Below are 16213 nucleotides of genomic sequence, written 5' to 3'. Positions count from 1 at the left end.
CAACCTGCACGAAGAAGAGGGCGCTGGGTGACGTGTTGACTCGGATTAAGCAGCAGTAAATCAAGGACAGGAAAGCAGGATGCCGGCCAGCCAGATTCTTCCACGGGCAACTCATGCGGCAACATTTGACACGTTTGTTTGATCGGTGCTCTGAATGCAACAGGTAACCCACAGTGTAAGCGGTCCTGCAGGAGCCTATGGGATGCTGAGAACTGCAGTCCTACCATCGTATTATGAATGGAGTAGTAAAAGCTCATCATGCAAGAACTGTCAGAGCGCTCAGCCAAATGGAAGAAACTGCTGGCACTCCTTTAATACTTACTCCCCCACCTCCCCCCTGCAACAGCTGAGTGCAAGCAGGACGGCTGCAGACAGGAAGTGTATGGATGCAGACAGGCAAAGCTGCTGACTACGCGGATGCGCACGCCATGCAGATGTGAAGGCAGCAGCAGGAAGCGATGGTGGTGGCAATGGATCTGTGGAGGGGAGGGGGGTGTAGTGGCTGTGTGGTGGAGCTGGGTGGGTAAAAACGGCTGGAGCCCAAACTGCTCATCATCCTGTGCTGTCATGACGACGACGGGGGGAGTGACAGACCTGAAGATTTGGGTTTTGAATTTTTCCCACATCTATTAAACTCAAACTATGACGGATTCTTTCTAGATTAAAGGTTGACCGGCTCCTAATCATACGTGTCAAACCTGGCAACCCAAATGAAAAGAAACAAGGTTTGACAAGTATGCAAAAATATAACGCCTTTAAAATGAACAACCTTCTCATCTCTGCTTTTGTTCGGCGGGCGTGTGAAGCGTGTTCAAGAACACGCTAAACTTCTTTTTCTTATGTGTACTAGCACATGTCCGCCACCTACAGCTGGATGAGGCTTGGGGCAAAATGAGCAAATCTGGTGAATCTGGCTCCAGATTTTATCTTTCACAGCTCTATCCCAATACATGAAAGATGCAACACGTGAATGGTGCAATATAATTCTGTCTTGGCATAATTTCTCTTTTGTGATTAGTTTTCAACCGATTGGCACTTTCATCACTTAAAATCAAATCAAATGTTATTTCTATAGCACTTTTCCAACTCATGCTACTCAAAGTGCTTTACATAAAAACAATCACATTTTAAAAACGAGACATTAAATAAATGTCTTGTCTAATACCCATACAGACTGCTTTTGTCACTCTGTCTAATCAGAACCCATTTGTTTGCAGACTTGAGATCCCATTGAGTTTCTTTGAGGCAAACAAACCGGTGAGATGCTTTAAAGGTTTTATGCTTTGCTTTTTGCTAAATTGAAGCACAATTTATTGCAGAGATTGACAGATATTTTGGCCTTAAAGTATTTTAAAAGCAAATGTCATAAAAAATGCCAGCCAAAGAAAGTAGAAAAGTACTTCCTAGCAGAGAGCTGTGGACAGTAAAGGACAGGAAGTCTGTGAAACTCACCTGAAAGTCTGTTGCCAGGTCTCTTCCGAATGTGCCGATGGGCGAGTCGCGGGACATGGAGGTGACGGTGGACAGAAAGCTGCTGGACTCTGTGAGGTTGGGCATGGGCGACAGGTCGTCCGTCCTTTCTCTCAGACCTTCACCTATGTGGTCCAGTTTCTCCATGAAGATGTGAAGCTCGGTGCGGAACGCCTTCATGCGAGTGTTGATGGAGTCCAGAACCTGCGTGTCGGGTTTGGATCCTGACGTCTCTCCGACTTCAGGGAAGTCTCCGGCGGTCACCAGCAGCCTCCCTTCAAAGATCAGGCTGTCTGTGTCTGTGATCAGACGGTCCACCGTCTTCCCCAGCCTGTCGGCCTCTCGCTTCACATTGGCCAGCGACTCTCGCTCTTCCCTCCTGCGATTGGCCTGTTCGGTGGCACTGAGCTCGTCTGAAGGTTTGATGCTTCCAAACCCTGAGGTGGTTCCTGTCTTCTCAAACAGGTCTTCAGAGTCGCTCTCACCACCAACAGGACCCTCCCGCTTGGGTTGAAGGAGAAGAAGTCGGCCTGCTTCTTCATCCTCGGCTGCTTCCCGTCGTCCCGCGTCGCTGTCGGCGTCGCTGTCTCGAGGGCTGCCGGTGCGAAGGCCGAGGTGTGCAGCCAGGTCACAGCGCTGGACGTTGGACATGAGGACGTGGTTCTCATACTGCAGCTTCATGACTTTCCCGCTGAGCTCGTTGATCTGCATCCTGGCCGATTTCAGCTCCTCCATCATCATGAGGGGGCTGCTGCCGCTGCCTCCGTTCCCGGGTTTGAACAAGACCCCCTCGTTTCCCTCCTCACCCGCGTGAACAGAGGTGCCGCTGGGACCAAACTTGAAGCGATTCAGTTCAGATGTGAGCTGCCTGTTGTGGTCTTCGATCTCTGAGATGGAGCGACGCAGCAGCTCCGCCTCCTCCTCCACAAACTGGAGATGGCGACGAAGCTCGTTGGCCGACTCCAGAGCATCTCCGGCGTACGGCGATGACGGCATGCTGGAGAAGGGCTCCCGACCAAAGAAGTCCCTCTCGTACTGACCTCGAATGTCTTCATTTTCTGCTCTCAAGCTCCTGTTCTCCACCTCCAGCTCTACGATCTTCCTTCCCAGAATGTTGGCCTCCTCCTCCACCAGCTTGAGGCGCAGTCGTAACTCGGCCTCCCGGGTGGTGTGTGGACCCCCGCCCGAGCACTCCACGAGGGGGAGGGGGCTGTCAATGTCCCCGTAAACGGATTTGTACTTCTGCATCTCTTGCTCGAGCTCATCCTTCTCCCTGCCGAGTTTTGCCATCTTCTTCCTCATCAGGCTGGACTCCTCTTTGGCAAACTGAAGCTGGCACCTGAGGTCTGCGCTGTCCTCCTGGAAGGATGGTTTCAACAAAAAACAGCCGTTTAGTAAAACCAAAAAGACTTCATAGTGTCTGTATTATTAACTGACTTCCTTGGTCATTTGGTTCTTCTGTTATCAGACACAGTCGTGTTCATACACGACCGTGTCTGATAACAGAAGAACCTAAGAAGTCTGCAAAATATCTCGTCTAACTAAAAAACAACTGTTCTGTTCCTGGAAGGTCTTTGATGTCATTCAGTCTGTGGCCACAGAGGCAGCACAGGATTCAGCATCAACCCGGTGAACTTCATGAGTGTGTCTGCCCTTCTTCTTAGAGGGTGTTTTTCCATGGTTATATCATGACATGAGAATTTGAGATGCAGGGAAACCTCTTCCCATTTTGGAAGGCTGTTTCTACCAGGCGGCAGTGGATGCAGTTTGTATTTCCAGAGGCGACTGCAGCCTGGGAGAATTTGTTTGTCCAGAACTTCTCTGCTGAAAAAACACTGACTTTGCGTCTGCTTTTCTAAATAAAGAATGAATTGAAGCTGAAATGATTGTTCTGGATCATTTCAAAACATGCGCTTCTCAAACTTAAGCAGCTAAAATACTAAAAGAAAACGTAGCTCCTAAATCTGAGGATTTTGCCGTTTTTTGTTTTGATTTTTGTACTTTTGGATTCATATTGTGTCTCTGTTCTCTTTCAAATTTTCTGCTTTTCTTTTCTTCTGCCATTTTTCTGGGCGAGGATCTCCAGTGCAGCTTTCAACTTCTAAGCCTGCTGCCGCCACAGAGTCCCTGCTGCCTCCTGTTGCTGCTGCTCTGGAGTTTGACGTGAGTAAGCACATCGCACTCGCTCCGTCTTTCAGAGAAGCTGAAGTAGATTCTTGTATTAGTGCGTCTTAGCAAATTGGGTTGGACACCAAATCCTTGGTTTCCTGCTACAGTGCAAACGCGAGGGAAAGTGTGCTTCACGCTATCCATACATGTCAGTTTGGGTTATGACGTAGTGAAATTCACTGTTGTGAGAGCATGGGAACTATCGTTCCGGAAGCTGTCAGAAATTTAGTTCTTGCAAAAAAATCTGTCAATGGAACACATGTGGAATTTGCACATAACAGGAGCAGAAATGAAAAACATGAGTGATTATGTGGATTTGTTCCTATGTGCTGTGATTCCATTGTCCTAAACATTCTGGCAGGAAAACCTGAGACAAATGTACAAATTTCCAAGTGTAGAATTATGTCTCACACAAACACGTTTAGACGTACCGGTTACTTTCTTTTAATTAATAAACCTTTTTAAAAATCTATCCATCTGTCTCCCTGTACCTTGAACATACAGGGTCATGTCAGGAAGGGCATCTCTCTGCCAAACCACCTGTGCGAATCAATGAAAGCCGATTCGCTGTGGCGACCCCTAACGGGACAAACCAAAAGGCGAACAACATCATTTAAGAATGTGTCCAGTCTTTTTTCACTGCAGGTTTTAAACCGTCCAGAGGCGCGTTGCTGTCAGACTGATCATACTGAAGTCTGAGACACGTGCATGCTCGCTCTGAGCTAAAAGTTCTCTTCTCATTTCACGCTGAGTGTCATGGAAAGCATCGATGAATTCGTCTCACTTGGTTAGAAGGTTTCTTGTCTTTGAAAGCTTCTCTGCTCCCTCGTCGCCTCAGAGCCGTCTGTAAAACAAAAATAGGGAAAAAACAAATAGGGTCACTCAGAGTTTTTTTTGTTTTTTTACATTACTCTTGCAAATATCCTTTCTTTCAGTGATGCAGCTTGTGAGGGAGAGAGATTAGAAAACATAAAGAAAACAAAGAGTGTTCAGATGAACAAATGTGCTGCAGCGTGCACCAGACTCACACAGAACCCAGAGGGGCACTAATCTGGATGGATGTCTAAGAAACATCCTGGCTTCAAGGCAGACTGTGGGGCAATATTGGACACCATGCTCATTTCCTGTATGTACCTTACTGTCAAATTTAGATAAAATCACATTTGTAATCCGCAGGGATTTATAGCATGTTGGTCATCCTATTGCAGCTACACTTTCCAAAACCTTCAGGAGTGTTTGTGGGAATTTTTGACCCCCTGTGACACAGCAGTGTCGTGCAGTCCCTCACACACGATGACACATGGTGCTTCCCCAACACACAGAGGGAAAAGCATCTGCGCGTCCAGCAGGGGAATCTGTCCTGCAGGCACCGCACGCAAAGCCTGGATAAAGCCTTCTGCTTGTCGGCTTAGCCTCGCTGACTAATACAATCTTTCATTTTTATCAGCTGTTTCACATCAGCCACAGCTCCAAATTCCAAATGACAGGACAAAAAAAAAAAAATAAAGCTCTGAGAGAAAGGATGGCAGCAGCAATCCCACCAGCCCGTCTGCACTTATTTAGCGGTTTAGATGATCAGTAGGACATCTTTCCAGGAAGCAAAGCTCGATTCTAACAATGCTGGTCGACTTTCCTTCTTGGAAAAACGCTCTCCTTCCATCACTTATTATTTGATTTATTTGATCAAGAAGCATGGAAGGTAAATGTGTGTACACCTTCATGATGCAGCACACTGTTGGTCAGTGACTGACTTTCACATCACATGTTCTGCTGCGTCTTTAAGGAATTGTGGGAGAATTGTTTTTGTCTTTGTTTGCAGAAACATATCAAAGAATGAATAAAATCCGTCGGATTTCCTCCACTGCTGATGAGGACCGTTTCGGTGCTTCCCGACTCTCATTTTCCCGCAGCGTGCAGAAAACCCTTCACTGCACACAGTCTGCTGCCACCCGAAATAGACCAGTGGGACAGCGTGAATCATTCGTGGCCAGATGGATGGAAAGTGTGAGGGGGAACCTGCTTCGCCCGGAGCAGGAGAGGTTTCTGAGTCACTTCCCAGCTCTGCAGCAGGAAAACAACACGGCAGAAACACGGACGTAACCAGGCTGCAGGCAAACATCACTTCAGGATGAACGTTTGTGCATTATTTCACTCATTCATCCATTCATTTAGCTAGTTTCTAATCCTGTTCAGTCCACCTCATGGACACACACAGACACACAATCACACACGCACACACGCACACGACACATTTTATTCATTTTAACCAGAGCCTGTAAAACGTCAGTACAATAAAATCATTTAAATCATCTATTTATACACTCCAATAACTCAGTGATAAACAGATAAAATGTCACTAATTTGATTATTTTAATTTTGAGTTTTATTTATATATTACTGGTCTTTTCACGTAGAATTTAACCAATAAAATAAATTGTGGAAAAAATAAAGACAAAAGGAAACACAAGGTGAATCTAAAAATTGATTTTGCTGTCCTCTACTTGACTCTTAAACACTGAACAATTAGAGTTTGCTAATTTTAAAGTTTTTTTGTCATATTTTGCCTTAAGGATTTCATTCAACTCTTGAAAACTATCAAAAACATAAAAAAACAATAACTCCAGATGCAAATGTTTTTTACAGAGTTAAAAACTTAAATACTTAGTTTAGCTATAAGTTTATGGCTATTTTACATTTTACGCAACAACTGACCCATTTTAATGGTTTACGTTTCCACTACCCAGAGGGATTCTTTTTAATTCAGTGATAAATAACCATTATTAGTCTTCTGCATCTAGTTTGTTTACTTTTCACTTTTTACTGTGCTTTATGTACGACAACATAGTTTATGTTTTATGTCAAAAAAGTCCAACACTACATACAAAAAAATAACTAAACAAAATAAAAATAAAAATATGACTATTTTTCCTGGGTGACTATTTGCTCTCTAAATCATGCAGCGGTCCCACCGCTGCACCAGTTGCGGTTCAACTCCCCATCGTGGTGACGGAGCTAATCTCTCTGGGGAGACGGCGGATTAGTCGGCATCTTGTGCAAAGCTCCTCAGAATCCCCAACTGCCATAATCTGGGATCCCCTTTTCAAACAATTGAGAGATCCGAGAAAAACTGAGAGAAACTGTCAGCCAAGTCTCTGCCCAACTTTTTTTTTTTTAAGCAGAACCAGAACCCGGTTTAAAAACAGCACGGCAGGATGGCTCTTCCTGACCTTTGAGGACTTTATGATAGAACGGTTCCTTAACTTTAACAAATAACTGCTGGAGTCATGTCAAGTCGGCATTTCTCTTGTTCCATTCCAATTTTAAACTGCGCAACTTCCCCTGATCTCTTAACCCTTGTGCTATCTTAGATGACCCCACCCTTACATTGACGTGTTCTCCCTACCATGACAAAGGTGGATAAAGGTGGAAAGATTTCATGTATCCATGGACACCAGTGAAGATCACAAATCATTGAAGAAAAAAGGTTCAGTGCACTGTCTAGTGGGTCTAGATGACCCAACTCCCAACGGTAAAGTGCCTAGGATAGCACAAGGGTTACGGCAGCTCCTCATCTTCCTCATGGTTCCTTCTGGAACCACAGAAGGTTCTAGGTTTCCTTTTTCTGTATAATTATTTCCAAATACATGAACTTTGATTGATTTTTAAAAATCTATATAAATGAGTTTGTAATAGAGACATTCATTCTAATAAATCAGTCCTTAAATACAAAACAACTGATAAGTCATTTAATTTTTACTAGCTTGGTATAAATCGGTCATGAACGTATACTGGTCACCAGCATTTTTTAGATATATTCGTTACAAAAGTGACTTTTAGCTGCTTCGTATCTTTTTATCAACTCATGAAATGAATGAAGCCTCAACGTTTAACTTCCAAAAAGGCAACCAAAGATTTTAATATGTCAATAAATGTTCTTTACTATATATTTACTGTACAGAAAATGAGACACATGCAACCCTGGAGGCTCTGCAGGCCGCTGAGCAGGCCTCCTGCTGCACACATAGACTAGGGAATTTCATTGCTGTATTGTTGCATATTTTGCGTTGTGTGTTCGTTTTTAATACTAAAATACACAGCATCAGCAGGTGTGGGAGTTCCCTTCAGGACAGGTGAGGCTGGACCCGCTGCACCCAGTCTCTGCCGGCCTGCAGGATTTCACAGAACTCCTGGGAAACTGCTGGATCATCTATTGAGTGAAAGTGGGCTTGGAAAAATAAAAACACAGACCTCTGAAGTTAACAGCATTGGAGATGAAAAGAGTAAAAGGAAAAGTCATTAAAAGTCGAGAAAAGACATTTTAGAGAAGAGAAAAAAAAGAGGAAGCTGCTTCAGCAAAAAAACGTTACTTCCGTGTGAGACAAGCTGGAGTCTTAAACCTTCAAAGTGGTTCGGCTCTGAGTCCCGGAAGACATTCCCAAAGTTCACAGGCAGAGCGAGGATAAGAAGCAAGGTTTAAAAACACTGAAACTTGGGATTTATTTTCTAACTGTATGGATGGCTGTGGAAAAACAAAAAGGCTGAAGACAGGGTGAAATGTATTTGAAGGTGAATCTACTCTTTTCCTGCCCTGCTGACGGCCTCAGTGAGGTGTTAGGATGTTAGTTCTGTTCTTTTTCCATCTTTCTCTCCAGCTGGGAATCAGACTATGGACTTTGGAAGAGCTCAGCAGTTTCACTGGCACATTTTGACTCTTGAATCTTATTCAGCAGCTGATGTCCTGCATCCTTTGCTTTCTTAGACAAAAACAAAAAACAAGCTAGTTCTCTATTGCAGAGGATGTCAGTAGTGGAAGACTTAAATGATAAATGTCCCTGCAGAGCGTTCAAACTGTTAAACTTAGGCTGAAATGAAGGGGAAGCGAAGTGACAAGACCGAGTAAAGTATTCGTCTGACTTCAAAGACCACTTTGACTCAAGAGGGTTTCCATTTTCTTCCCCCGGGTGTTCCCTTTTGATTCTTGATTCTTATTTTGTTTTATTTAAGGCATCAAAACTATTCAGGATTCTTTCACTTCTTTCTCTCACTCCTCCAGGTGAGAGCGATCTGAGGAAACGCGTTTTTATGTTCATAAACTGATCCGTTTTCTCAAAGCAGAAGGCTATGGATCAGACCGTTTGTCACTCAGTGTTACATTTAATTTCTGTCTAATTTGAAAAGAAAACATCCATTGGAAAGAAAAGAGAAGCAAAGGGAGAGGAGCAGTAAAAGAGTTTAAGAGGAGTCTGACAAAAGAGAATCATGGTAACGCTTTACAATCAGGGGCCCTTAGTTAATGCATAAGATGTTGCACAGGGAAACCAGATTAATGCTTTGTTATGGATTAAGTAGGGTTGAATAGTAAGTAAGTAATACAGTTAGTAATGCAAAGTGATACATAAAAGTGTCAGTTAACATGTTATTTAATAGTTAAGTAATGTGTAATTATGCATTAACTAAGGTTAATAAAGGGAGCCTTATTGTAATGTGTTACCAGAATTATAAAGGTCCAAACTCAGAGCAACAAATGCAAAAACTAGTATGTCGTTCTGTCTCTTTCTGAATGGTGACTAAGAAAACGCACTTCCTGTTTGACCCAGGAGTCTAAACTACCTTCGGTTAGGCTCCATGACTACTTTAAATTAATTAAAAGTGTGCAACAAACATCTGAAATTACCTAAAATGTGTGGGTCGTAGAACAATTTTACAAATTCATGTTGATAAACCAACTTCAGTGACGTTGTGTAACTCCATTCTTCTAAGCGCAGCACTCACTCTTCTGAGCGTAAAACTTTAACATTTTTTGTGTTACAAAAAATTATTTTGCACAGAAAAATGCACTTGAAACTTCAAAATATGTGCAATCAAATACATTTTAACTACAGTAGAGAGACGTTCTCTCTCTTTTGCGCTCGCTTCTGCAGGCATTTTTAAGTTTCAGGAGTAAAATTGTTACGTTTGCCACATTTTAGAGTTTCAAGTGCAACATCATTTAAGTTTTACTCTAAAAACAGTTGGAATACTGGCACAAAAATCACTCCATACTCCTCCTGTTAGCCATTGTGCTGCTTCAGTTCACTGATTTGAAACTAGCAGGAAAAGCACACAACAAATATATTCAACAGCAAAAAGAAACAAAGTTTCTATTTGATCCTATGGGAAAGAGTTTATGCGTCAAAGAAAAACATGTCTCCTTGAAAAACATTTAAAAATCTCTTTGTCATAGAAAATGCAGGCAGCATGTCGGGTTAGGAAAGATAAATCCTGGTGTGATCATGAAACTCCTACACCGTAGACTTTTTAAACAGGAGGTAGAGGAACAACATAAAAAATAAACACACTTTGCTTTGATGCATAGTTTACTGTAATCAGGTAAATCCAAAAAAGGATGGAATCACGGATTAGTCTATCCAGGTACGAGAAGGAACATGAGTGTGACAGTCAGTTTATGTTCAGCAAGAGCTTAGAGCTCATCAACTGACTGAACAATGAGCTGCAGAGTCTCACAGGGCAGCATTGTGGTTTGTGTTTATAAGTGTGTGTGTGTGGGTGTGTGTGTGTGTGTGTGTGTGCGTGAGGAAAGTTTTATCCGGGTTGCAGTTCTGCTGCAAAATCCTGGAAAAACTGTCTCTTCCCCAAAGGAAAAGTGGATTAATGTGAACTCGGACACGCCTGAGTGACGTCACCCACAAAAATCAGGGGGAGGGAGGAAAGCTGGGGGTGTTGAATGAGTAAAAGAGGGTATTTTCAGCAGCAGCATCTGCACTCAACAGCTTGGCCTATTTCTGGTCTTTCTGGTTCTGCTCACAGAGAGCATCGTCTGGCTCAGAAAGCAGGGATTTACGAGGAAGAAGGATGTGACCAGAGAAAGTGGGAGGGGTTGACAAGGGAGCATGGAGCACAAAAGGGGCCGCGGCGGCCGTTGGATGCAGATAAACCCTCTTCTGCAACGACAGAGGAAGCTTAGACTCCAACAATAAATGAGGCTCGCCTGGCGGGAGGGCTCAGAGAGATAAGTCGCTCTGAAATGTTTAGAGGCAGATGATATTAGCAAGATCTGGATGAATAAGAGCTCAATCTGGACTGCTAATCCCTTTTAATAATTTAATTAATGCAGCACACACTCTAGACTGAATGGCCCTTTTTTTGTGTGGTTAGGTTTTCTCCAAATCAAGGTCGCACGCCGGCACAGAGAGCTTCCAGTCGGAGCTCCTGCTTCATCGGGGTTTAAAGCACTTTTATTTTTATCTGTTCGATCAATCTTTTTGCTTGCAGCACCTGCAGTGGTCTAAATATACCGCTTGTGGATGTGCTCCATGAATGCATCATGCAATGCAACAAGACTGTGGACTCCTTCAAAATAAGAGCGGTGAGCTCTAATGCCATCAAAGCAGTTTGATCTGCACAGGTGTGCAAATCTTCTCTGACTTTGAGTGACCTTTGCTTAAACCTTTGTCAGGGAGTTTGTTGGCAGGAGTGATTTGTCAGCTGGTGTTTGCATGAATATGGCACAGATGAGTTGGATGCAGCAGTCTCAAAGGACACTGCAATGTCAGGACATCCAGGCAGACGGGGGCATCTTCAAAACAGAGGCTGTTGGCTGTGACACGCTTTGCAGATTTACACGTCTTTTTCTTCTGTCACTCTTCCCATTCAAGTCTTTTGTGTATTGTTTTTTGCAGCATGAAGCTTGTAGCAGGTGAATTGCACAAGGAATCAACCGTGTTGCTATTTCTGGTGTCTCCGGTGGACATTTGTGAGTCCCGGAGATCAAAAAGGTCCTCCGTAAATTAGCTCTGGATGCTGTAACAGCCTTTGCAGAAACACAGAGGTAGTATATCATTCTTTAAGCCACAAGTCCACCTAGATCTGATGGAGGTCATGTGTGAGCAAAGCAGAGTCACTCATCTCCTCTGACCTCTGTCTGAGACCCATCATGCATCGCAGAGAGCCACAAAACCTCACTGATCTTTCATAAAACACCTCAACAAGCTTCCATAATACTGCAGCACTAACAAAAACAATGAGGTAAAACAGAAAAATCACAATGAAATCACAAAAAAATGACACACGATTTGCCTCCCGAAAAAGTCGTAGTAAATCCCCAACAGCAGGAATGAAGCTACAGCACCAAATATGAAAGCATGCGTGTGGGCTTTGACACGCATGACACATTAAAATTACAGTCAGGAAGCTCTTAATGCAGCGCTGACTCTGCAAGGAGGAAACGAGCAGCGAGGAGGAGGCCGCACTGCAGCTGAAGCATTTTCCTCCAATGATGTACATGCATACAGGCAGTCGCACCTCCCCACCTCAGCGCCCCATCACACATCACACACACACACCCACAGACACACACACACACACACACACACACACACACACACACACACACAGACACACACACACACACACACAGCACAGGAGCTTCACAGGCTTCTATTCAGAAGAAGAACGACAACATCTAAATAACCTTAAAGTCAAGAAGCTTGAACCTGCTGGAACCAGATCACATTTTTAAACTGGAGAATAAAAGTGTATTTTGGTTTTAATGGGCAAAACCTGTAAATGTCACTACAGCACCAACCCTGACCAATAGTAGATCAGGAATTGTATTTAACATTTTCAGGTATAACATTCCTATTATTGCAAAGGAAACATACTTCAGTCGTGATTCCAGGGGAAACTTTCTGAGTTTTTAAATGATTTTAAACCTTTTTTTTTTAAATAAAATGAACACATACAGTACATTTAAACATTTTTGATGTGCTGGTTCCATTTGTCACACATGTCAGATGTGGTCATTTCTAAAAGGAATGATGTTATGTTCATGTGATTCCCATAATTCCATGCAGTCCGAGGCCGTGATGCTCGGTTACCCTGTAAGCAGCAGCAGAGGCGGAAAACCTTCCCACAGTAATTAATGACCCATCGCCTTGCTGGGCCGTCCATCACTGGTTGCCCGGGTAACGAGATGTTTAAGACCACCCAATCAAACGATCTGACCTGGAAATAAAGAACTGGGGGTTTTAAACATGGTAACTTGGAGTTGCTGACCGCTTCTCTCAAAACAGATGGAATGTTTGGGGAATTATATTTATAGGTTTGGGCTTTTTGTGTCGTTTTTAGCACCTGTGGCGCCTTTTCAGTCAACTCAACAGTTTAACTACATGGGGCCCACACAGCCCGGCTTCCTGTGGTGTCCACAGAGCGGGTTTTCTTCTAAATGCTTCATATTTAAACGGATGAATTTTAGATCAACGGAGCAAACTCCAGCACCTGGAGAGCAGGCTGACGGACAGGATGGAGCGTCGTCTGCTGTGGGCCGGACCAAGCCCCTCGCTGATGCAGAGGCTTGACGAGCGCAGAGCTGGCAGCCTCCTACTGAACGTGACAGCGAGCGCTGGAATCCAGCAGGGACACTGGGTCGGCGACCGCTGGAGGCCAGCAGGGGGAACGAGGAGCTGATGTATCGCTAACGAAAGCCAACACAAAGAGCCGAGCAGAGCGGGACATCAGCGATGAAGGTGACTGATCTCAACTCAGGACAAAAACACAAGTGATGACAAATTAAAATCACAAATACTTCCCCTCTGAACTTAAAAGTAGGCCCCATTTTAAATTAGAATAGTTTTCATGTTAGAAATAAATTTGAGAAGTAAAGAAATATGTTTGAACAATTCTCTCTGGCAATAAATCTCATATTCTTTTGAAAAGCCTCTAACTGCTGCTACATTATAAGGAACATGCTTTGGTTGGGAGTGGAGCACAGCTCAGTGTGAGGTTTAGGTCAACCGAAAAATGTTGTAGCAATGAATCAAATGACAGTTGTGGTTTTACTCGACTTTCAGAGGAAAAGCACGGTAAAGCGGTTACATCCTATTCAGCTTAAAGACTCGCTCCAATGAAACTACGCTGGGCGGGGCCACAAGCTCCCAGCTGGAATCTGAATCAGAACTGTGCAGCTGGATGGATCCGATATCTGTTGGACTGCTAACGTTAGGTTGTGAGGAGCCGTAGGCTAGAAGCTAGTTAGCTAGATAGATGACGGGAAGTAGGAGTGGGCTCACTCCGCGCCAACAGTCCCGAGGTGAATTTCTAATGAACTCCTGCCGCTTTGCAGAAACTATGTTCTAGAAAGCAACACAGTTTTGTTTTTTGGCTTTTTTCCGGCAAATCATCATTAAAAGACCACTGGGAACGCTTTGATAATACATCAAAAGATGATCGGAGCAGGACTCCAATCTCAGCTAACTCATCCAAAAAGAAAGGCATGGAAAAAAACTGGCTGCCCCGTCATCTGCCCGCGAGCTTCTCGGCGGCTGCACAGAGTATTCTGGGATGGTGTTCTGGCAGCCGTCCAGCAGTGACTGGGGTGTGAAGCAGCAGGAGTGAGCCAACCAGAGCCACAGCAGGTAGAACCACAACTAGACCAGCACTGAAACCGGCTTTTGGTAAACGATCTGATCCCAGCAGCCTCCACGTCTCAAAACCTGTTTAAAACTCATCACAAACGCCACAAATTGGAAGTTTCTTTGACTTTTTTCCAGCTGCCGTCCTTTACAAAACGGTACAGTGTCAAAGTCCCACTGCAGCCTCGTCTGCAACCTTTTCATGTGCCATGTGTGGTCCAAGTTACACCTGCAGAGACGTCACTGACGGACGTGTCAAAATGTTAGAGCTAAAGTTTCCCTTCACCTTGACTTTAGGATGTCATTTTAGCTCATTTCCAGCTTGAAGACACATCTTTTCTGGCTCTGACCCGCAGACGAGAGAGAAGGATTATGATTAAAAAGAGAAAATGGTCTTTCTCTGCACTTCTGCCAGAAACACAATTTAAAAAAGAAAAGTTTCAACATTTCCAACAATGAAACGAGTAACCAACGACAAAATATTTGCCTTTTGAACAACTATAAAGGAACTCAGTGAGATCCCAAAACACTTCGCTTTATGAAGTAGATAAACATCGGGATAAAGACGAGATACAGCAGCTGCTCTGTGAAAGACATGGATCAGACAAATGGATCCAAATCCCAGTCAAATTAACAGCTGACTTGAGGCAGAAAAGAGATCAGCTGGGCTAAATGAGAGGAATAATAACATGAAAAACCAAAGGAGAGTCCTGCTCTTTTTGAAAGGATGCAGAACTTCAGAAACGTTGAGAACAGACCAGGAAAAGCCGCAAGAAGAAGCGCTCGGGTGGGAAGAAATCCCAGCTGCATCGGAGGCAGGAAGGATCATAAAAACAGGTTATCTCGCTAAAAAAAAGTATTTTTTTAGAAGAAAAATCAACACTGACTAGTTTAAATGCATAGATGTTCATGAGAGAGGCAGGTGCAGTCAAAAATATCCCAAACCAGACTTTTTTGTGGGATTCTCAGAAAGCTAAGAAGACAAGAGTCCAACCGGCATCACGTCCAGCTAACAGCCATCTCCAAAGGGCAGGAGTGCCCAAAGACAGCAAGTGTGTCGTAGCTAGCCTGCCGTGTCTGCCTCTTATGCTGAACCTCCTGAAAACAGCCACAGCCTCTCTGTATATTGGGCAGATCTAGTCGTTTTATATTTCAGTGAAATAATTCTGCCAATTTCTTCTTGTGCTGGGAGCGGCGGCCCTCACTGTCCACTTTTCTTCTTTGATACAGTCAACACTTCAGAAATGAGCTGGACGTGTGACGGAAGTGTCGTGTGACAGTGTTGCCACAGGTTTACGATGGCCTCAAACTTCCTTTAGCCCACCACCATCGAGGAACCCTCCACACGGTTTGTGGAAACCGCGTGGCGCTCCACGCTGTCACAGATTTGATGAAACCCGACGGGCCGGACTTTGGACATGCTTCTGGAGATGAATTTACAGCTTGTCCTTCAGATGATCCTGTAACATCCGGAGACAGAGGTGTCTGGCGGCGTCTCTCTGTCGCCGTGAAACGAGCGTGTTTGCCCTCGCCACGCCGTCAGCACAAAGGTGCCTTTGAGCCACGGCTTCGTCTTTTGGCTCATTAACAAGAAACAGACAAGAGTGAGTGAATTATTCATGACAGGGGCATTTTTGGGGGAGACATTTTGAAAGTGGGGGACTGATAATGAGGTCCCCCCCCCCCTTCACCCCTTTTCCCCAGTTTCTGTGTGCAACAAACTATTCACAAAAGGCTGGTAATAGGTGGGCGGGGCCTTCGCTGATGCTCACGTCAGGACTGTGGTTCAGAAATGACAGCAGAAGAGCCAATGGGGGGGGGGGGGGTTTGCTATTAATTCCCAGACAAATAACAAGCTGTCAGAATGATGAGAAGCAGGAGAGCAGCAGCTGATTCATTCAGGAGGATCTGCAGATGAGAACTGGACCGCTTTAGCAAGACGACTCCTCTATGCAAAAGATCCAAGAAATATAAAGTTAGTTTTCCTCCATATTTAACACCAATACCAGAAAAAAAACTAACATCCATGAACATGCTGAATGCACAGAGCAATGAGAATCCTGTTTCTCTTTGGTGTGACTGCATTCTAGCAGTCGTCTCCTGCAGCCACGCCCAGAGTTTGCATTTTGCTTTTTCAAGTCATTCCAGAAATAAAATTTTGCTTT

The 16213-nt window shown here is 44.1% G+C and overlaps 1 protein-coding gene across 7 annotated transcripts in view; it reads right to left on the bottom strand.

Moving 5' to 3' along the window:
* mtcl1 (microtubule crosslinking factor 1) overlaps window positions 1-16213 on the bottom strand; it is a 62252-nt gene that overhangs the window by 33009 nt on the left and 13030 nt on the right. For all 7 annotated transcript variants that reach the window (XM_023965336.1, XM_023965337.1, XM_023965338.1 and 4 more), the window contains exons 4-5: window positions 4424-4483; window positions 1453-2829 (exon numbers count right to left, since the gene is read on the bottom strand). In XM_023965336.1, the coding sequence (XP_023821104.1) occupies window positions 1453-2829; window positions 4424-4483 (1437 nt within the window). The remainder of the gene's footprint in view (window positions 1-1452; window positions 2830-4423; window positions 4484-16213) is intronic.

This window comes from Oryzias latipes, chromosome 17, assembly GCF_002234675.1.
Source record: "Oryzias latipes chromosome 17, ASM223467v1".
Lineage (NCBI taxonomy): Eukaryota > Metazoa > Chordata > Actinopteri > Beloniformes > Adrianichthyidae > Oryzias > Oryzias latipes.
Note: the sequence above shows the minus strand (reverse complement) of the source record. Positions and strands in the feature narration are given on the sequence as shown.